Raw genomic sequence first — 24272 nt, 5'->3', positions numbered from 1 at the left:
GAGAATGGAAAACAAGAAACAGAACAGAGGTGAGCTGCCTGGCTTGAGGTCAGCTGCCTGGAATACATTAGAGTGAAATGAATGCAGGTTAGTGCCTGTGGGAGAGTTTCTGTCAGTATTATTACCCTGAACTTCACAACGTCAATGCATAGCAGTGCTGTACAGGCACTGGACTGATCCCAATTTAGCTGATCTTAGCCATGACAACACTCGGAGAGCTACCTGAGGTCTCAGTGCCTGTCAAATAGAAAAAACTCACTTTTATATTCCCCACCTTGCATTGTCTCAAATCATCCACAATATTATTAACACAACCACAGAAGTATTTTTAAAATATAGATGCTGCATTTTCAACAGTGCTGCAACAGCCATTTTATACATAGCAAGATCCCACAAACAATAACAAGACATGATTTTTAGCTTCAGTACAACTGGCAGGTGAGTATTTCCAGGACCAGGTGAACATTTATAGAGGACCTGTGGTAAATACTGACAGTCCCAGATGCCTCCAAGGTTGAGGGAGTGGGACAAAGGAATATAGATTTAACTAATATTTAGGATTGGTTGAAGGCCTGGTGGCTGAGCAGTTAGCACTGTTGTCTCATTGCACAAGGTAACTGTGTTCGATTCCAGTCTTAGGAGACTATCTGTATAGAGTTTGCACATTCCCCCAGTGTCTACTTGAGCCCCTCTGGGTGCTCTGGTTTCCTCTCACAACGCAAAGACATGCAGGTTAGGTGGAGTGGCCATGCTAAATTGCCTGTAATGTCCAGAGATGTACAGGCTAGATCGACTAGCCATGAGAAATGCAGGGTTACAGGGATAGGGTGGGGAGTGGGTCTTGTTGGGATGCTCTTCAGAGGGTTGGTGTGGACTCCAGCTGAATGGCCTGCTTCCACACTGTACAGTTTCTATGACTCTTTTGAAAAAAATTGCGTCCACAGAATGCGGGTTTCTTTAGCAGCATTTATTACCCATTTCTAATTGTCCTGGAGAAGGTGGTGATGGTTAAGTGCCTTCTTGAACTGTTTGCTGTAATCTCACAGTGCTGGAAGGAATGTGACACACTGACATTTAAGGAATGGTGATATAGACAAAGAAACTCATTGGTGAGTTGCTGCAGCACATCTTGTGTTGATTGTGAAAGGATTGAATGGCAAAGGTGGTGAATGGAGTACCAATCAAACCAACTGATTTGTCCTGGAAGCTTCTAGACTGTTATTGGAATTTCATTAATTGTGGCAAGTGAGGAATATTCCATTACGATCCTGACTTTTACCTTGTACAAGGAGGACAGGCTTTGGGGGAGATGGGGGAACTCACTTGCCACAGGGGTCCCCAGCTTCTGAGCTGCTGTTGTAGCCATAGTACTTGTAGTTTCCTTTCACACAACAAAGACAACATTTACATATCGTCTTGAAAGTAGTGTAACGTGCTCGAGCACTTCACAGAAATGTTGTCAGACTACAATTGGCTCCAAGCCAAAGAACAAGGAACATCAGGATAGGTCAAAGGGATAAAGTGAAAAAAAGTGCTGAAATTAGGAGACAGGAAAAGAGTATTAGAGATGGAACTTCAGGGCCTCTGCTGCTGCTGACCGCACAGCAACCAATGATGGAGTGACAGGTGTAGGGTGTAATTGATTGAAAGCTGGATCAGAGGGATAGATTAAAATAGAGAGTGAAAGAAAAATAGAAAGTGTCAGAAAGTGATGAACAAATGGAATGTACTCTCAGTTGGAGCAATTGCAATAAAAATCTGGGCAAAAGACAAAGATTGGTACACTTCTATATCCATTTTTTCAAGACCTCATGATATCTAAAGTAGTTTACAGCCAATGAACACAGTTTTTAACACAGTATTTAATAACTAATTGAATATTGCAATGTGATGGGGATGGGAGATTGGTTCTCTCTTGGCTGGTTGACCTTGGCCTCAGTCTATTGTTATTAACTTGGGATTCCATGAGCATAGAGTACACATATACACATTGAAAATGGCTGCATCAGTGCACAGTATTTGGTAGAAGCACATCAATAATCTACCTTTATGTTTATACAGAAAATTATACCAATGCAGTATAGCAGCCCAGCAGGTTGTGTTCCACATAAGCTACCTCCCAATCTATGTCATCTCAATCTGGCATCACATTCTTCTATTCCTTTTTCCTCCAGATGTCCCCATGTATCTGTTCTACGTGCCTCGGCCACTCCAAGTGGTGGAAAAATCCACATTCTAATTACTCTGACGGTAAAGAAAATTGTAGCCCAAGTGTTGTTTGCCACTCATCAATCCAAGTCTGGAGGTTATCCAGGTCTTGACTAATTTGGGCATGGTCTGCTTCTGTATCCGAGGAGTCACAAATGGGGTAGCCATGAGCGAACCTGTCCACGTATGACCTTATCTTGGAAGGAAGGTCTTTGATGTAGCAATGATGATGTTTCGGCCAAGAACACTACACTGAAGAACTTCTGCTGTGATATCTTGGGACTGAGACAATTGGCTTTCATTGACCATCTTCCTTCCTGCTCAGAATGCCTCCCATTCCCAATGATTTCAATTCTGCTCAATATGGCTCCAAAAGAATGCAGAAATAGCTGACATAGAGCAGGAAGTGGAATCATTCATCAGACTGGTAGTGGAAACAGTTCCTGAGCCAGCCCCCTACCTGGCATTACCTTGTTGGAATGTGCAGGTGAATAGGAGCCCAGGTGGAGAGGGTGGTGATTCATCTTGAGGGCTAATGTTGACATGGACCAGTTGTGCCAAATCAGCCTGTTTCTATGCTGAAAATCACATGTCTATATATTTTTGTTTATTGTGGGCATTACTGGCTATGCCAGCAACTATTGCTCATTGCTAGCTGCCCTTCAGAAGGTGTTGGTGGTGAACTGCCTTATTGAATCATTGCAGTTCCATGTGCTGCAGGTAGACCCACAATGTTGCTGGGGAGCAAATTCCACTATGTTGTCTCTAGACACTGAAGGAATGGGGCGACATACTTCCAAGTCAGGACAGTAAGGGGATCGGGAAAAGGAACTTGCAGGCAATGGTGTTCCTGTGTATCTGCCGCCCTTGTCTTTCTAGATGGTTGTACGTTTGAATGTGCTGTCTAAGGATCTTTGGTGAAGTTTTGGCAGTGCATCTGGTAGATTAGACACACTTGCTACTGAACATCCAGGTTGGAAGGAGTACATATTTGAGCATGTGGTGTCAATCAATCACACGTGGATGAACTACTTGGGGAGAATCATGGAAAAAATCACCCACTCAATAAGAAATACTCACCATGTTCATGAACTTCTTTCCGGCGTTGCCTCTCCTTTCGTGAGGAAACTACTGACTCTGTCTCCGTCTCGTTGTCCAGGTTGTCCTGACTTCCGGCTGCATTGGCACTGTGTGGGGAAAGAAAATTAAAATCAATCCTACAGACCGCCATGACTCAGAGGATTCCAAGCATTAAAAATGTCAGAAGCTTCATCTGGAGCACTGCGTACAGTTCTGGCTGCCCTGTTATAGAAAGGATATTATTAAACTGGAGAGGGGTCAGAAAAGATTTACCAGGATGTTGCTAGCAATGACGGTTTGAGATATAAAAATAGACTGGAAAGGCTGGGACTTCTTCACTGGAGCTTAGGAGATTGACCTTATAGAGGTTTGTAAAGTCACGAGGTGAATAGCAAAGGGGTTTTTTTCCCTAGGGTTGGTGAGTTCGAACTAGGGGGTATATTTTTAAGGTGAGAAAATAAAAAATTAAAAATGACATGGTGGTAACTTTTTTAGTGAAAGTGCTGAATGCAAGTACAGTTACAGTGTTTAAAAGACATTTGGACAAGCTCATGAATAGGAAAGGTTTGGAGAGATATGGGGAGAAAGTGAGGTCTGCAGATGCTGGAGATCAGAGATGGAAATGTGTTGCTGGAAAAGCGCAGCAGGTCAGGCAGCATCTAGGGAACAGGAGAATCGACGTTTCGGGCATTAGCCCTTCTTCAGGAATGAGGAAAGTTGGTCCAGCAGGCTAAGATAAAAGATAGGGAGGAGGGGCGTCGGAAATGTGATAGGTGGAAAGAGGTCAAGGTGAGGGTGATAGGTCAGACTGGGGTGGGGGCGGAGAGGTCGGGAAGAAGATTGCAGGTTAGGAAGGCGGTGCTGAATTTGATGGATTTGGAGAGATATGGGCCAAGTGCAAGCAGATGGGACAAGTTTAGTTTGGGAACATGGACTATTTGGACCAAAGAGTCTGTTCCCATGCTGTATGACTCTCTGCTAATGTTTCTAGGCCAGTAATCCAGAGACCTGGACTTAACTCTGGGAACTTAGGTCTAAATCACATGGTAGAACTTGAATTTACTTATTAAATCTGGAATAAAAAGCCAGTTTCCACATTGGTGTCCATGAGACAATCACTTATGGTTGGAAATACCCATCAGGTTTACTGATTTGCCATCCTTACACACTGTGACCTAAATATGACTCTGGACACACCATGAATTGGCCCAGAAAACCATTCAATGCAAAGGCCTTGCACAGCCAGTGGAAGATTTTTTAAAAATGCACCCGGACTGTACAGCGTAGGATGCATGCTTTCACCTGTAGAACCCTCTGGACGTTAACAACGTGATTTCACTATCAGATGATGTCAGGAAAACATGGTGCAGAATTGGATATCTACTCTTCAAATTCTCTTTTTAAAAACATTACAGCACTCGTGGTGAAAAGATTGATATTTATTAGACAGCTCTTTCAACCTCCTAGTGTTACCAGTGAGCAGCATAAACACTCCGGAGCAGCTGATATCATTAGAAAAACTTGTTTAAAATGTACTAAAGTAGTTGGCCCTTTGGTGCATTGGACCAAAGTTGTGGCATTGATTTTTATATTGAAAGAGAGCTATTAGCACAGTTGACCAGACGGGTATCAGGAAGATCAGATTGTTGCAGCAGCAGCAGCAGTGCTGTACAGTCCCAAATTTTGATTAGATTAGATTCCCTACAATGTGGAAACAGGTCTTTCAGCCCAACAAGTCCACACCGATCCTCCAAAGAGTAACCCACCCAGACCCATTTCCCCCTGACTAATGCAGCTAACGCTATGGGCAATTTAGCATGGCCAATTCACCTGACCTGCACATCTTTGGACTGTGGGTGGAAACCTGAGCACCCGAAGGAAACCCACGCAGAAACAGGGAGAATGTGCAAACTCCGAACCTGGGACCCTGGTGCTGTGAGGCAGCAGTGCTAACCACTGAGCCACCATGCCACCCCAGTGACAGATATTGTCACAGATATTCCTCCACCTTCCCAATCTCACTCCATGGCCACCTGGAACAAGACTTCAAATCTGCTCCACTTCCTTCAAATGATGATAAAGAACAGCCGTCAATTGGGAAAAGTAAATGATTAACCCTCTTCCCAGCTTTCTGCACTTTGATAATTTTAAAATTGTTCAATTTTTGCTTCCCTAAACCACTCCTGTGCTTGGCACTGTACCAAGGGCAGTACAGTAGTTGTTAGTGTAGTGCTAATAAACTGATACAATTTTTTTTTAATAGGGGGATTATGATAGTTAACTTTACATTGATCTAATAATATAGGAACGCACAGCAATCAGTTTGGTATATCACATACCCCTTTTGGAAAGCCCAGTAAAGCCACTGTAGTCCTGTAGCAAAAGGTTTTTGCTGTCCTTTTATTCAGAGGATTATGGTGGCTGAATTTTAATTAGCTTAATCAACTCAGCAGATCATGACAATCATTTTGGTGTATCACACTGCGCATCATGGGCGGAATGGCCCATTCCTGTGCTGGACAGTTCTTTTCTATCACAAAACTCCAGCTGGGCTCCACAAAAACACATGCCAGACACACACAACTCCCTCCAGTTGGCTGGATAGCTGGTTTGCAATGCAGAGTTCGGGTTCAATTCGCACACCAGTTGAGGTTACCAATGGAGGATGGTCCTTCTCAACCTCTCCTCTTGCCGGAGGTGTGGTGACCCTCAGCTCAACTGCCACCAGCAGTTGATAAAACTGTGGCGACTTTACCTTTTGGTAGATTTTTACAGGGAGAGGCAGTGTGGTTGTAGATAGGATGTTTCCTCTGGCTGGTAACTCGAGAACCTGGGATATAATCTCACAATTAGGAGAAGACTGAGATGAGGAAGTATGTCTTCACCCTCAGATGGAGGTGAATCTTTGCAATTCGCAGAGGGCTGGGCAAGCTTAGTCATGGAGTAAGCTCAAGGCAGATTGATTTCTGGAGACTAATGACATTAAGAGTTACGGAGTTAGTGCTAATAAATGGTATTAAGGAAATAATCAGCCAAGATGAAGAATGGTGGGACAGTCTGATGGGCTAAATGTTCTCCCCCATTCCTATACACTTCTGATATATATATCCCTCAATGGTTGATCACATTTCATGAAACCATATAATAGTTACCTGTAAACATTTATCTTGAAGGAAAGTTCTCTGTTCATTTTATTTTACACTTAGTTACAGAATGTACGTGACACTGGCTGAGCCAACAATTATTGTCTATCCTTAGTTGACCTTGAGAGATGGTGGTGAGCTTTCTTGTTGAACTGCTCAGTCTATTTCAGTTCTGTGAAGGGTAGACATTCTAGAAATTTGAGCCAGCAATAGTGATGGAACAGCAATATCCTTCCAAGTTAGGGTAGTGTTTAGCTTGGTGTTCTCACATATTTGCCACCCTTGTCCTTCTAGAAGAATGAGCAGAGATCCATTTGAAGTATATACGATGCTAAACGGCATTGACAAAGTAGGTGTGGAGTGGATACTTCCCCTTGTGGGCCAAGGTAGAACAACAGTCATAGTTTCAGGCGAAGGGGTGGCACATTTCAAACAGAGATGAGGAGGAATTACTTCTCTCAAAAAGTCATGAAACCATTGAATTCACTGCCCCAAAGTGCAGTGGACGCCAGGATACTGTATACATTTAAGGAGAAGATAGACCAATCCTTAATTAGCAAGGGATTATGGGTGGGGTAGGCAAGAAACTGAGTTGAGGCGGAGATGAGATCAGCCATGATTATATTAAATGACAGAGCAGGCTTGAGGGATTGAATTGCTTACTCCTGCTCCTAGATTTTAAGTTACATTTTGAAAACTTTGCTTGCAATTTGTCAGCCCAAGTCTAGATATTGTTCAGGTCTGGCTCCATTGAACATAGACCACTACAGTGTCTGAGGAGTTGCAAATGGTGCTGTACCTACAATCGTCAGCGAACATCCTTCATTCTGGTTTTATGATGGATGGAAGGTGAGGACAGAACAGCACAGGAACTGGCCCTTTGGCCCACCATGACTGTGCCAACCATGATATATGAGGTAAAAACAATGACTGCAGATGCTGGAAACCAGATTCTGGATCAGTGGTGCTGGAAGATCACAGCAATTCAGGCAGCATCCGAGGACAGGCAAAATCGCATGACATTTAGAAGCATTGAAGTTGAAGATGGGTGTGCCTAGGACACTACCCTGAGCAACTCTGAAACAGAAGTCCTGGAGCTGAGATAAATGACCTGAACCTCTCCAATTTAATAATATCCTTTCTATAACAGGGCAACCAGAACTAGGCACAGTACTCTAGAACAGGCCTGTACAATCTCAACATGACATCTCAACTCTGATTTCAATGGTCTAAATACTGAAGGCAAGCATGCTAAATGCAGTCTTAACCATCCTGACTACCTGCAATGCAACTTTCAAAGAATTACGTACCTGAACTCCTAGATCTCTGTTTTACAACACTAACCAGGGCCCTACAATTAACTGTATAAGTCCTTCCTAGTGTTCCTTTTACCAAAACATAATTTATCTAAATTAAACTCACCTGCCACTCCTCAGCCCATTGGCCCAATTGATCAAGATTCCTTTGTCGTAATCAGTGATAGCTTTCTTCACTGTCGACCATACCAACAATTTTGGTGTCATCTGCAAATGTACAAAACCATGCTTCCTATATTTCATCCGAATTGTTTATATAAATAACAAACAGCGGACCCAGCAACAATCCCTGTGGAACACCACTGGTCACAGGTCTCCAATCCGAAAAACAACCTTCCACCAGTATCTTCTGTCTCTTACGGTCAAGCCAATTTTGTATCCAATTGGCAAGCTCTCCCTAAATCCCACGTGATCTAACTTTACTGGAGGGTTTGAGTAATAAGGAAAGGCTGGACAGCCTGGGACCTTTTTCACTGGTGCATAGGAGATTGAAGGGTGATCCTATATAGGTTTATAAAATCATAAGGGGCATAAATAAAGCAAGTAGGGTAGGGGAGTTTAAGACAAGGGGACATATTTTTTAAGGTGATAGGAGAAAGATTTAAAAGAGACTTGAGGGGCAACGTTTTCCTACAGAGGGTGGTTTGTATGTGGAATATACTGCCTGAGGAAGTGACCAATGCAGGTACGCTGACAATATTTAAAAGACATTTGGACAGGTACATGAATAGGAAAGGTTTAGAGGGATATGGGCCAAATGCAGGCAAGTGGGACTAGCATGGACAAGAATGACCAAAGGATCTGTTTCCATGCTCTATGACCCAATGATATTCAAAAACCAGAAACATCTTTTGTACCAGTCAGTGGAGACCTTTCTGCCTGATTCCCATTGACTCCAGGTTTGTTAAGGTTCCTTGATGTCACATTTGCATGTCAAATGGGGTCTTGAAGTCAGAGGCACTCACTCTCGCCTTACCTCTGGAATTCAGCTCTTTTGTCCATGCTTAAACCAAGACTGTAATGAATTCAGTAGCTGAACGGTCATGGCAGAACCCAAACAGAGTGTCAGTGAGAAGGCTATTGCGAAGCAGAATAAACTGACGGGGTAGTACTTGGCCAGATTCTATTCATTCTCCACTAAAATAATCAAAGAACTGTGGATGTTGGAAATCTGAAATAAAAACTGAAACTGCCAGACAGAGAGAAAGCAGAGTTAATGTTTTGAATCCAAACATTACCTTGAAACATTAACTTTACTTTCTCGCCAGTAATTTCTCCAGTAATTTCGCCAGTAATTTCTCTGGACTTTCTCCAGTAATTTCTGCTTTTGCCCTACGTTTTGTGTATAGGATATAACCCTGCAAGTTTCCACATTGTTGGGCAGATGCTAGTGTTGTAGGTATATTGGAACAGCAAGTTTTGAGAAGATTTGTAGCTCAGTTGGAGTTCGCTTGCTGAGCTGAAAGGTTCATTTTCAGATGGTTCGTCACCATACTAGGAATATTGAATTGAATTGTATTTATTGTCACATGTACCGAGGCACAGTGAAAAGCTTTGTCTTGCGAGCAATACAGGCAGATCACAGAGTTAAGTAGCATAGATAGTAAATAATAGGTAAACAGCGGCAAAAACAGAAACACAGGTACAAGCAAATGTTAAGAGTTTGAGAGTCCATTCAGTATTCTAACTACACTAGGGTAGAAACTGTTGCGAAACTGGCTGGTGCGTGTGTTCAGGCTTCTGTACATTCTTCCCAATGATCGAAGTTGTAGAAAAACATTGCCAGGGTGGGATGGATCTTTGAGAATGCTGGCGGCCTTTCCTTGACAGTGAGCCTGGTAGATGGATTCTATAGATGGGAGGTTGGCCTTTGATATAACCCTGCAAGTTTCCACATTGTTGGGCAGATGCTAGTGTTGTAGGTATATTGGAACAGCAAGTTTTGAGAAGATTTGTAGCTCAGTTGAAGTTCGCTTGCTGAGCTGAAAGGTTCATTTTCAGATGGTTCGTCACCATACTAGTAATATTGAGTTGAATTGTATTTATTGTCACGTGTACCGAGGCACAGTGAAAAGCTTTGTCTTGTGAGCAATACAGGCAGATTACAGAGTTAAGTAGCATAGATAGTAAATAAGGTAAACAGCAGCAAAAACAAAAACACAGGCACAGGCGAATGTTAAGAGTTTGAGAGTCCATTCAGTATTCTAACAACACTAGAGTAGAAACTGTTGCGAAACTGGCTGTTGCGTGTGTTCAGGCTTCTGTACATTCTTCCCAATGATCGAAGTTGTAGAAAAACATTGCCAGGGTGGGATGGATCTTTGAGAATGCTGGCGGCCTTTCCTTGACAGTGAGCCTGGTAGATGGATTCTATAGATGGCAGGTTGGCCTTTGTGATTGTACGGGCCGAGTTCACCATTCCCTGTAACCGTCTCCAATCTTGAATGGTACAGTTGCTGTACCAGGTAGTGATACATCCAGACAGAATGCGCTCGATGGTGCAACTATAAAAGTTGGCAAGAGTATTCGCCGTTATGCCAAATTTCCTCAGCTGCCTGGGGAAGAAGAGACATTGTTGGGCCTTTGTGATGTCATTTCCACATTCTTTTACTCAGAGGATTGTAAATGGCGTCCAATGTGCTGGTTGATACAGGTTGGAATACCATTCTTCTAGGTATTCTCATGAGTGTCTCTGTTTGGCTTGTCCTAGGGTGGAGGTGTTGTCTCAGTCGAAGTGGTGTCCTTCCTCATCTGTATGTAAGGACACCAGTGAGAATGGGTCATGTCTTTTTATGGCTAGCTGATGTTCATGTATCCTGGTGGATGGTTTTCTGCCTGTTTGTCCAATGTACTGGAACAGCTTGGCCGGGACTGCAGCAAGTACTGGAGCACAAGTCTTCAATGCTATTGCTGGTGTGTTGTCAGAGCCCATAGCCCTTTATAGCATTGAAAGCATCCAACCATTACTAATTTCCTGTGGAGATGTATAAAACTGACAATTGAATGCTGGGAACCTCTGGAAGATGCCAAAATGGATCACCTATTTGGCACTTATGGCTGAAGCTTGTTGCAAATGCTTCAAGCCCTATCTGTTGCAGTGACGTGCTGGGATCACCCATTATCAAGGACGGGGAGATTTTTACAGGCACATTCTCTCATGAGATGTTTAATTATTAGATATGGCAGGTCTGTTGAGCTTTATCCTGACCCATTAGTTGTGGAATTGCTTAGCCTTGCCTATCACTTGTTGCTTATGCTGTTTGGCATGCAAGTGTTTCAGTTTTGTAGCTTTACCGAGTGTCATCTTTTGTTATAAAACCTTAAGTTATCTCGAGAAGGTGACTTAAAAGAAGTTCTGGGATTTACATCTTAATGAACTGAAATCTGAAACCCATTCTAAAAGATGGAAGACTTAACAAAATCCAGGTTTGTTCAATATATCATTTCAGTTGCATGACATTGTAATCGTTTGCGATAAATTCTGTGTCTTATGGTGTTATGCTCCACAACCACCTGAAAAAGGAGCAGCGCTCCAAAAGCTAGTGCTTCCAATTAAACCTGTTGGACTATAACCTGGTGTTGTGTGATTTTTAACTTCATTCTTTACAAGGCAGCAAAGGTTAGTAACGCTGTGCGACTATGGGAGCATCACATCCAAACCGGATCGTACCCTCATTCAGCATTCACACAGGTTCAAGTAGAGGTCAAGTGATAATGACAAGAGCTGGTCCCCCTCACCTACAGCCCAGTAACACCAGCATTAGGGCTTGTGTCACAGTGGTAGTGTTCTTACCTCTGAGCCTGCAATCTTGCATTCAGGTTTTATCTGCTATAGAGGTGTGTAACCACATCCCTGAACAGGTTATTTAGAAAATATCTAACACCAACATTGTTCCAGCTCAGACGCATAAGATCAATGAGTGGCATTCGACATGCTCTACCAGAATAGCAACTACCAGACCCAAAACTTCCTTCAATTAGAAGGAGACATTTCAGGCAGTAAATTAGGAAGTTTTATTTTAAAAGCAGTAATAATGGAAATCTGGAATCCTTACCACCAAATATTTACACAATACCTAGACTAACCTTGGAGCAACTGTAGAATTTGTTAGAATACTTGGCTGTTGATTCACAGAGGAGTGAGCCAAATAAACATGGACAGATTTCAACAAAAGCCACAAATCTGCAGCCATCATTCCAAAGTACGTTGGCTTCTGGAACTGTGTCAGCTCACTGCCCCCTGGTGGAAGCAAATAGCGTTTCAGGAAACACTACAATGTCCAAACAAAACATTTGCGCAATCTGTAAAAGACATGGTAGAGGGCACTTTACTCTGTATCTAAGATTGGGATACAACTACTGTTTGTTCGGGAGCTTTATTATATTCCTGTCGATCTGAATTAAGGAACTGAGAGAATTGTTGCTAAGTTTCCAGATGGAACAAAGATAGGTGGACGGACAATTATTGTTGAGAAAGTGGGGATGCTGCAGAAGGACTTGGATAGCCTGGGAGAATGGGCAAAGAAGTGGCAGTTGGAATACAATGTGGCAAAGTGAGAGATTATGCACTTTCAAGAATAGAGGTGTAGACTATTTTCAAAATAGGGAAAGGCTTCAGAAATCTGAGGCACAAAGAGACTTAGGAATCCGAGTGCAGAATTCTCTTCAGGTTAACATGCAGGTTCAGTTGGCAATTAGGAAGGCAAATGCAATGTCACCATTCATTTCAAGAGGACTAGAATTCAAGAACAGAAATGTACTGCTGAGGCTGTATAAAGCTGTGTTCAGGCTGCATTTAACAGTTTTGGGCCCCATATCTAAGGAATGATGCACTGACATTAGAAGGGGTCCAGAGGATGTTTACAAGAATGATCCCCAGGGATGAAGGGCTTGTCATATGAAGAGTGGTTCAGGATTCTCACTTTGTACTCAGTTGGGTTTAGAAGGATGAGGGGTCTTCTCATTAAAACTTACAAAATACTGAGAGGCCTGAATATAGTGGATGTGCGGAAGACGTTTTTACCAGTAGGAGAGACTAGGACCTGAGGATGCAGCCTCAGAGTGAAGGGAATACCCTTTAGAACTGAGATGAGGAATTTCTTCACCAGAGGGCTGTTAATCTGTGAAACTCATTGCCACAGAGGGCTGTGGAAACCAAGTTGTTAGTTGTACTTGGGACAGAGACAGATAGGTTCTTGATTAGTAAGGGAATCAAGGGGAGAAGGCAGGAGAAAGGAGTTAAGAAACATATTAGCTATGATCAAATGGCAGGGAAGACTTAATGGGCCGAATAACCTAATTCTTTTATTTATCTATTCATTTTGTGGGGTGTGGGCGTCGCTGGCTGGCCAGAGTTTACTGTCCGTCCCTAGTTCCCCTCGAGAAGGTAGTGGTGAGCTGCCTTCTGGAACCACTGCAGTCTATGTGCTGTAGGTAAACCCACAGTGCCATTAGAGAGGGAATTCCAAGATTTTGACACAGTGACAGTGAAGGAAAGCTGATATATTTCCAAGTCAGGATGGCGAATGGCTTGGAGGGAACTTGAAAGTGGTGGTGTTCCTATATACATACTGCCCTTGTCCTTCTAGATAGAAATGGTCATGGATTTGGAAGGTGCTGTCTGAGAATCTTTGGTGAATTTCTACAATGCATCTTGTAGATAGTACACACTGCTACTACTGAGCGTCTGGTGGAGGGAGAGGATGTTTGTGGATGCAGTGCCAATCAAGTGGGCTGCTTTGTCCAGGATGGTGTCAAGCTTCTGGAGTGTTGTTGGGGCTGCACTCTACCAGGCAAGTGGGGAGTATTCCATCACACTCCTAACTCTGCTCCAATATCTTAAGGTCTAATGTTCCAACCCCTTCTGTACTTGCCCTGGGAACGTTTACTGACCATAATTGACCATAACACCGTCTTCCAGCTGTGTGGAATTGCATTAATCTGGTTCCATTTCTTTCTCTCTAACCATAGCCAAATAATTACGTGCAATGACACCCTGTCCTGCTCCTGCATCATTACGTTTGGAATGTCCCTTGCATCCTCCTTGGCCCCTATTTGTCATTCATCTGTTGCCCCTCAGTGACATCATCAGAAAACAGAATGCCAGGATCCACAACTGTGTTGAAGCCACTCAGCTCTATCTTTCCACCAACTCTCTTGACTCCTCCACTCTCAAAATTATCAGGCTGTCTACATCTTCACACCAGTGCCAACATTACAATCTCCTATTTCCACCTCTATAATATCGCTGAATTCAGCACTTCTCAACTCATATGTTGCTGAAACTCTCTGTAACTTTTGACAAAACAATTCCGAGGTACTTATTGCTGGCTCCCACATTCTGAATTCTATGTAAGGCCAATTGAATCCTCACTTTATTACAGCCTGAGTCCAAAGATAGACAAAATAGCTAACCTCAAGAAGTGAGATGAAAATGCCTGCCCTTGACAGTATGGTAACATTTGATGGAGTGTAGCTTCAAAGGACTCTGGCCAAGCTGGAATCAATGGGAATCAGACTCATCACTGGTTAAAGTTATACCGGTCACAAATGAAGATGGTCCATGTCATCTCAGTTCTAGGACATTGGTGAAGGAATTTCCCAGCTCAGTCTTCTAAATCTAACCAATATGACCTGCTTCATCAACAGCCTTCCTTCAGCCTTATGGTCAGAAGTGGGGATGTTTGCTGATGATGTGCAATGTTCAGAACTACTCATGATTCCTCAGAGACAGAACACCTCTATTTCAAAATTCACATTCATTAAACTTATGAACTTAGCAATTCACACAATTCAGTTCAGGTTTAATGACATCACGTCAGACCAAATAGGTGGCGTTGCCACAGGATTCCCCTCACACCCACTTCTTGTTAACGTCTTTGTCAATTTCCACAGGAAACACTTCTTCAAAAGAATGGCTCCTGACCTGCTGCTTTTTGCATATTTCCAAAACGTAGATGACCCCCACTTTTTTATTCATTCACCAGCTGGGTGAAGCTAGGTTGGGCCGGCATTTATTGCCCAACCTGAAGAAAGCGGCATTGAGCTGCCCCTTGAACCACTCCAGTCCGTTTTGTGCTGTTAAGGAGGGAGCTGCACTTGACTCCACAGCCTTGTGTAAGAATTCCCTCCACACTTTAATCCCACACTCAAATTCACCTGGGAAATGAAACAGTCCAAAACCACCTTTTCATTCACAAGCTTACTGCAAAATCCAATGTAAACCATACTTTCTATTACGTCTGCCTTCAGTTGTCAGTGAACACATTGGGATTCTTACAGTTCCTCATGCTATGAAAGTGGCCTTATTTGGATCATCTTATACAATCCTCGAGCCAACTGCTCACTGTGAAAGCTTGATGTTGAAATTGAGCACAGCAAATCTATTCTACAGAATTCTGGTTATCCCAATCAGATCACTGCTGGCTGTATGGAGCTCAAATTTAGAAATCAGTGTAAGATTTCTAATACTGAATATTGCCCAGTCTACCACAGACAACTTGAGGAAGGATGCAAAACTTTGAGCAACAAATGAAGTTGTTTTAATCTGCTGTCACGTGAGGTGCAATAGAACCTGAGGTGCAATAGAACCTGAGGTGCAATAGTAGTATTCCTACCACTGAGCCAGGAGACCCAGGTTCAATTCCCAGCTTCTCCGGAGGTGGGCAGTAACACCGCTGAACAGATTGACTAGAAACTATCTGTGGCAGCACCATGAGTGAGCTTCGCCACTAACCGGATGCTGCTAAAATGCCCAAAAGATGTCCTGCCTCCCACAACACCGAGTGGTGTGGTGTGCAAATTTCAAAGCCAATGTGATGCCAGGAATTTAAGCCACAAGTCATAACTGGTGTATCATATCAGACAGCACATCTCTTTACCTGCTCACAGCACACAGTGTACTATCTGCAGTAAACCAGTCTGAAGTTGCAAAACCCAGAACATTCTATCTGTTATGTATGTAATTGCTCCCTTAAGAGGGCAGGTCAGGTGACCTGGAGGTGGGAGCTGGAAGGGCGGTCTAAGTGGAGCTGAGAGAATGCACAATAATGTATCCCCTGCTCAGGTTTGCCCTCCATTGACCTTGTGTTCTAATGAACCACAAATATAAGTGTTCAGCATTAGGTGTGAATCTACCATTTTCTGTGTTTACTGAACAATTCCAAACTGCTAAGAATTACACCTACAAACAATTCGAGATCATCAGTCCGGCCCATAACATTACTCACTTTCTGGAAATTAAGTACATTCAGATGCAAGGCCTGTCCTCTGGAAACAGGAAAGACATGTCCAGGTATTGCACCTTTCTCAATTAAATAAAAACTTGACTACACCTGTTCCTCAGTGCGTTCTACACTGCAACACTTAACCAATCAGAATCCACTTGTTAAACAAACAGCATGCTATTTCTCTTACATCACGAAATGCTATTCCCTTTGAAATTTGACATTCTTGCATCGATCCTGATGACAAGGCAAAAGGCTTTGCGTGCCTGTTTTCAGCAATACTCCAGTTGTATAATACTAAGTGTTGACTCAAGCTTTGACTTGACCTCCTATTAAACAAAGCAGCCAGCAGACTGGCACCCTGTCCACCCTATTAAACATTCACTTCTTCCACTATTGATGCATAATGGCAGCACGTGTGCTACTTAGAAGATGCACTGCAGTAACCCAACAAGACTCTGACTTCTACCATCTAAGATGGCAGGGCAGCAGACTCATTGGAACTTGCATCACATGCCATAGCACTATATTGCTGATCTTTTGCTATCACGGGTCAAAAGGTTGGATCTCCCTTCCTAACAATGCTGTGGTTCTACCTTTACTGGAAGGACCATTCAAGAAAGTAGCTCACCACCACCTTTTCAAAAGCAATTAGGGTTGGACAAAAAATGATGTTCAGTAATGTTTACACCTCCTCAGTGAATAAGAAACAGATGCAGTGGTTTCCTTGACTGATAGATCAGACAACATCCAGGTAACCCATGGCTGTTTGATCAATCACTCCTCCACAATCAGATTCAACCTCTTCATCCTGTGGTCCACAGAGCTGCAGGTTCCATGCTCCGCACAAGGGAATAGCATTTAGTCTGAAGATAGGAGGTTTATCATTTTGTGAAGATGATGCCACAATGGTATTGACACTGGTCTAGGAATCCAGAGACGCTGGTAATGCTCTGGGTCCCAGGTACAAATTTAACGACGCAGGTAAGGAAAACCAAATTGAAAATTGAACTGGAATTAAAATTCTCATGATGACCATGAGAACATTGCCAGTTATTGTAAAAACCCAAGTGGTTCAATAATAAGCTTTAGGAAAGGAATTCTCCATTTTTACCTTGTCTGGTCTGCACTTTACTCCAGATCACACAAATTTTGTTGATTTTTTTTAGTGCCTCCTGCAATGACCTAGCAAGGCATTCATGTGTATCAACTGCTAAAAAGTCTCTAAAATGGAATGTAATTGGATAGACCATTGACTGAGACACTGGAAACAACCATGGACACTCAGGTCTGTCAATTCTGCACAGATCTCCTTACTAACTTCTGGGGGCTTGTGCCACTATCAGCACAGCCTTATCACAGACTTGTCAAGCAACAACCCAACAGTACAATACCTTGCACACAATGTCCCAGTGAACACCATCACCATTGCTGAGTATCGCCTCATCTCTCTTACCAGCAGGACAGACTCAGTAGAGACGCTGAACACCATTGAAGGAGACATTGAGGGTGGCAAGGGCCCAGAAAATACTCCTTGGATGGGGACTGGGGGCTTCATTGTCCAACAGCAGGAGTGACTCAGTAGCAACACTTCTGACTGAGCTGCTCAGGTCCTAAAAGACATAACAGCTAGACTGGGTCTGCAACAGGTGATAAAAGAACAATAAAAAAAAAGGAAGCTTGCTTCCTCTCACCAATGTTTGCGATAGTTGTATCTGTCCATGATAATATTGGTTAAAGAGACCACCACATTCTCCTTATAAAGTCAAAGTTCTGCCTTCACATTGTGGTACTATCACTAGGCACACCTAAAAAAACTGAGGTGTTAACCTGGTACAGCTACTAAACAAGACCACTTGTGAGCCAAACAGCATAGACAGCAAACGATAGAAACAGCTCAGCAATCCCACACAAATGGATCAGATGTTAGGCCTGCAATCCTGCCATATCCATTCATGAATTGTGGTGGACAATTAAACAATTCATCAGCGGAGGTGCCTCCACAGAAATTCCTACTCTCAATGAGGGAGAAGACCACCATTTCAGAGCAAAGAATAAGGCTGGAGCATTCGCAAAAATCTTTAGCCAGAAGTTTCGAGTGGATGATCTATCTCAGCCTTCTCCAGTATCACAGATACCAGTCTTCAGCCAACTCAATTCAATCCATGTGATATCAGAAAATGGCTGAAGGTAAGAGATATTGCAAAGGCTAAGGCACCTGACAACATTCCAGCAGTAGTACTGAAGACCTGTGCTCCAGAACATCCACACCCCAAGCCAGTACAGTATTCCAGTACAGATGCATCATTGACATCTACTCGAAAATGTGGAAAATTGCCCAGGTATACCCTGCACTCAAAAAGCAGGACAAATCCAACTTCACAGATTACCATCCCGTCAATTTACTAGTGATCATCAGTAACATGATGGAAGGCATCATCAACAATATCAGTCAGTATTTGCTGAGCAATAGCCTGCTCACTAATGCTCAGTTTGGGTTATGCCAGGACCACTGCGTTCCTGACCCCATTATAGTTTTATTCAAATATGAACAGAAGAACTGAATTCCAGAGAGAGCATGAGAGTGTCTGACCTTGACATCCAGGCCTCAGTTGACTGATTGAAGCATCAATGAATCCTAGCAAAACTAGAGTCAATGTGAATTAGAGAAAATTGGCCGCTGGTTGGAGTCATATCTGACAGAAGGAAGATGGTTGTGGTTGTTGGAGGTCTTAGCTCCAGGACATCTCTGCAGGATTCTTTTAGGGAGAACCCAAAGGAATTTTACTCATACGTGAGGAATAAGAGAATGATCAGGGAGAAGGTAGGGCCGATCAGGGATAGCTTAGGGAACTTATGCGTGGAGTCTGAGCAGATAGGGGAAACCCTAAATGAGTTTTTTGCTTCGGTTTTCACGAAGGAAAGGGACCTTGTTGTGAATGAGAACTTTGAGGAGCTGGGACACAGTCTTGACCAGATCAAGATTGATGAAGTTGATGTGCTGGAAGTTTTGGCAAACATTATGATTGATAAGTCCCCAGGGCCAGACCAGATTTATCCGAGACCGTTCCGGGAAATGAGAAAGGAGGTTGCTAAGCCACTGATGAAGATCTTTGCATCCTCACTCTCCACAGGAGTCATACCAGAGGATTGGAAGGAGGTGAATGTTGTTCCTCTTTTCAAGAAGGGGAATAGGGAAATCCCTGGCAATTACAGACCAGTCAGTCTTACGTCTGTAGTTAGCAAAGTTTTGGAAAGAATTTTGAGGTATAGGATTTATGACTATTTGAAAAAGTACAGCGTGATTAAAGGCAGTCAGCATGGCTTTGAGGGGGGCAGGTCATGCCTCACAAATCTTGTTGAGTTCTTCAAGGAGGTGACAAGACACGTCATCGAAGGTCGAGCAGTGGATGTGGTGTATATGGACTTCAACAAGGTATTTGATGAGGTTCCCCATGGTAGGCTCATTCATAAAGTCAGGAAGTATGAAACACAGGGAGATTTGGCTATCTGGATTCAGAATTGGTTGGGTGACAGAAGGCAGAGTGGTTGTAGATGGAAAGTATTCCACCTGGAGGTCAGTGTTGAGTGGGGTCCTGCAGGACTCTGTTCTTGGGCCTCTGCTCTTTGTAGTTTTTATAAATGACTTGGATGAGGAGGTTGAGGGGAGGGTTAATAAATTTGCAGATGACACAAAGGTTGGAGGTGTTGATAGTATAGAGGGCTGCTGCAGCGCGACAGACAGGATGCAGAGCTGTGCTGAGAAATAGCAGATGGAGTTCAACCTGGATAAATGCGAAGTGACGCATTTTGGAAGGTCGAACTTGAATGCTGAATATAGGATTATAGTCAGGACTCTTGGCTGTGTGGGGGAACAGAGGGATCTTGATGTTCAAGTACATAGATCCCTCAAAGTTGCCACCCAATTGGACAGGGTTGTTAAGAAAGCATATGGTGTTTTGGCTTTCATTAACAGGGGGTTCGAGTTTGAGAGCTGAGAGATTTTGCTACAGCTCTACAAGTCCCTGGTGAGACCACACTTGGAATATTGTGTCCAGTTCTGGTCGCCTTACTATAGGAAAGATACAGAGGCTTTGGAGAGGGTGCAAAGAAGGTTTAGATTAGATTTAGATTAGATTAGATTACTTACAGTGTGGAAACAGGCCCTTCGGCCCAACAAGTCCACACCGACCCGCCGAAGCGCAACCCACCCATACCCCTACATTTACCCCTTATTACCTAACACTAAGGGCAATTTAGCATGGCCAATTCACCTAACCTGCACATCTTTGGACTGTGGGAGGAAACCGGAGCACCCGGAGGAAACCCACGCAGACACGGGGAGAACGTGCAAACTCCACACAGTCAGTCGCCTGAGTCGGGAATTGAACCCGGGTCTCTGGCGCTGTGAAGCAGCAGTGCTAACCACTGTGCCACCGTGCCGCCCACTAGCTGATGCTGCCTGGACTGGAGGGCTTGTCTTATGAAGAGAGGTTGACCAAGCTCGGACTTTTCTCTCTGGAGAGAAAGAGGAAGAGAGGTGACCTGATCGAGGTACACAAGATAATGAGTCAATAGCCAGAGACTTTTCCCCAGGGCAGGATTGACTGGTGCGAGAGGTCATAGTTTTAAGATATTAGGAGAAATATATAGAGGTTAAGTCAGAGGTAGGTTCTTTACACAGAGAGTTGTGAATGCATGGAATGCGCTGCCAGCATTGGTGGTGGAAGCAGAATAATTGGGGATATTTAAGCGACTGCTGGACATGCACATGGATAGCATTGAGTTGAGGGGTGCATAGGTTAAGTTATTATATTTTACATTAGAATTAATTTTCAGCACAAAATCATAGGCCTAAAGACCTGTTCTGCACTGTACTTTTCTATGTTCTATGTTCTAGGAGTTCGTTACGGTAGTGACGTAGGCCCAACATCTTCAACTGCTTCATCAATGACCTTCCTTCTATCATAAGGTCAGAAGTGATGATGTTCACTGATAATTGTACAATGAAGCAGTCCATGTCAAAATGCAGCAAAACCAGCACAATATCCAGGCTTCGGCTGACAACTGACAAGTAATAGTTGTGCCACAAAAGTGCTAAGCAATGACCATCTCCAACAGGGGAGAACCTAACTTCATCCTCTGACATTCAATCAATACATTCTGTACCACTAACATCTTGGGGTGTACCATTGAACAGAAGCTGAACATATCTAGCTACTTAATCAAAAATCCATTGTGTGATGTGCATGTTGCTGTCTAGGCCCGCATTAATTCACCTCACAATTTGCCCAGAGGGCAGTTAAGAGTCAGCTATACTGCTGTGGGTCTGGTGTCACATGCCAGCCAGACTTGCTATGGATGGCAGATTTCCTTGTTTAGAGGACATTAATAAAACAGATGGGCTTTTGCAACAGTGATTACACAGTGGCCAGTGGCTAGCATTTTATTGCAGATTTTTATTGAATTCAGATTTCACCATTTGCTGTGGTGAGATCTGAACCCATGTCACCAGAAGATTAAACGAGAACTGCTAATTACTACTCCAGTAACATTAATGCTACATTACCAACTCTCCAGGAATTGGTGGCATTGTGGTAATCTATAAATACAATGGCTACAAGAGTAGGCGAGAGCTAGAAATCCTACAATGTGTAACTCACCTCCTGGCTCCCCAGGGCCTGCCCATCATCTACAAGACACAACTCAGGAGTGTGATGGAATACTCCCCACTTGCCTGGATGAGTGCAGTTTCAACAACATTCAAGAAGCTTGACACTATCCAGAACAAAGCAGCCCACTTGACTTACACTACGTTCACAAACATTCAGTCCCTTCACCAGTGATGCACATTTGCAGCAGTGTGCACCATTTACAAGGTGCATTACAGAAATTTACCAAGTCTACTGAGATAGCACCTTTAAACCCCACAATTGGTATCATCGAGTAGGACAGGGTAGCAGATGTATGGGAACACTACCACCTACAAGTTCTCCTCCAGTCCACGCACCATCTTGACTTGGAAACATATTGCTGTTCTGAAACTCCTTCCCTCACATCATGGGTCTATCTACATCAAATAGATTTCAGTGGTTCAAGAAGACAGCTCACCACTGTTGTAAGTTAGGGATGAGCAATAAATTCCTGCCTAGGCAGCAATGCCCACACTCCACAAGGGAATAATTTTTAAAAAGACTGCAAGGACGAGAACATTTTCACACACTCAGTTGGATGTGGCTTGTTCAAAGTCTCTACTGTACAGGACTTAAATGCTTTGATTTTATGGAATCATGGAGCATTTATAGCACAAAAGGAGACCTTTTAGATCATGGTGTTCACATGGGTTCTCTGCATCAGCAATTCAATGAGTGCAACGCCCAATCTTATTCTTGCAGCAAACCTTTCCTCTTTGGGTAATGATCCAATTTCCTCTTGAAACCACAACTGAATCTGCCTCCACCACAATCTGTGGCACCACATTCCAGGATTGTTTTTTATTTAACCAACCTGTTTGGACCTGTACCTACACCGAATGGACTACCATGGGTTCAAAAAAGAAGCTCAACACTACCCTCTCCAGGACATTTACAGATGGGCAACAAATACTGAGTGACGCTTACATCAGGAATTGTTAAAGAAATGATCTAGATTCTAACTACTGCCTATGTAAGACCGGGTACATTCCAGTCTGAGATCAATAGAGTTTTGAGCATTAATGAAATCAGGAAACACAGAGATGGCCAGAAGAGTGGAGTTGATGTAGAAGATGGACCACAAGGTACTGAATGGCAGAGCAGGCTCAAGGTGCCCTATGGGCCAATTCTATTTTATCAATTATATCCCACATCCTTTTGTTTTGTGCCTAACATAGGAGCCATGTGTTCAGCTGCAAACTCACCATCCCCCCACAGTGGAGAGAGTTAGCTCCGCCAGTAACATAATAAGATAAATGTCGTGTTTGGAATTCAGGCACAATGCATCTTCTGCAGCAGGACCACGTTCTCTCTAATCCGATAATGACTGGGATAAACTGGCCAGCAAGCAGAACAGCAAATTCCTCGAGCCCAGTCGACAATTACAGCGGAGGCAGTGGTGGCGGGGGTGGAGGGGGTGGAAGAAGGCGGTGATGGTTACCATAGCAGCACAAAGAAAAGAAACAAGAGCAAAAGGGAGCATTTCCAATTCTTCCCACTGCGTTTCTATTTGAAGAAATTATTCAGCATTGCCATTGAACTGAGGGAAGCTGCTAGAGATCTCCAATGCCCACAATCACAGACAGGCTCGCTCACCTTTCACCCCATCAAATCAGGGTATTCCATCCTACTATTGTCTGGTACCTTCACTCTACAAGCTCTGGGAATGGGCCTGGGGGTGGAATGTAAGGGGTTTGGGAGGTTCACTTTAAACTACACATCTCAATATGCTGCAAAGGCATTTCAATCTTGAAGACGGTCATACAGTCTTAAAGCACAGAAGACAGCCATTCAGCCCATTGTGCCTGTCCTAGCCCTTTGAATAAAGCTATCTAATTAACTCCATTTCTGTCCTTTCCTTCCAGCCTTGTAATTTCTTTCTCTTCAACTATTTATCCCAATCCCTTGTGAGAGTTACAGTTTCTTTTGAAAATGTGATGGTATTATCAATGACACGGGTACTTTTTAGTTCAACTCACTTTACCTGCATTGTTCATTTACGATTGGGCAACTTTGCCCAACAAAAACCCATCCAACAAAATCCTTGTATGACACTCAGAACACAAAGTGTTTTGCAGGAGAAAAGCCCACATCTCCACTGCCCATGGTGTGAATGGTATTCTCTGATTTCCCTCCTGAAGAGCTTAGTTTTCATCTTTTGGTTTACATTCTCATGTTTTCAATTCCTTCTACACTTTCTTTGGAAGTACAATGTCGAGTCGTTTAAATATTTTAGACTCCTCTCTCAGATAACCACCCTGGAAATGAGTGATGCCTCGTTCTTAGGTGATTAAATAATAAATCTCTCAAGCCCCCCTGCAGGATTAACCTGGTAATTACGATCTGGCCAGTGAAGCTTTCCTTCACTCAAGCTTTATCTCTAGAAGGACAGGGGAAGTGTTACTCTAGGACCTCTCAGGATTAATCATATATACAGCCAATAGACATGTGCTTCTTTTCAAAAAAAATATTTGCGGCGTGTGGGTGTCGCTGGCTAGGCTAATTTATTGCTAATCTGTAATTACCCAGACGCAGCTAAGAGTGAGTCACATTGTTGACACTGGGCGACTGCTTTCAGAACACCTATGTTCTGTCCCTAAACATTAA

General features: G+C 43.3%; 1 protein-coding gene across 1 annotated transcript in view; it reads right to left on the bottom strand.

The window, feature by feature from the left end:
- Positions 1 to 24272, bottom strand: part of LOC122556138 (segment polarity protein dishevelled homolog DVL-3) — a 122191-nt gene that overhangs the window by 63185 nt on the left and 34734 nt on the right. Inside the window, exon 4 of the mRNA XM_043702621.1 lies at positions 3289 to 3395. Within this exon, the coding sequence (XP_043558556.1) occupies positions 3289 to 3395 (107 nt within the window). The remainder of the gene's footprint in view (positions 1 to 3288; positions 3396 to 24272) is intronic.

This window comes from Chiloscyllium plagiosum, chromosome 13, assembly GCF_004010195.1.
Source record: "Chiloscyllium plagiosum isolate BGI_BamShark_2017 chromosome 13, ASM401019v2, whole genome shotgun sequence".
Classification (NCBI taxonomy): Eukaryota; Metazoa; Chordata; class Chondrichthyes; order Orectolobiformes; family Hemiscylliidae; genus Chiloscyllium; species Chiloscyllium plagiosum.
Note: the sequence above shows the minus strand (reverse complement) of the source record. Positions and strands in the feature narration are given on the sequence as shown.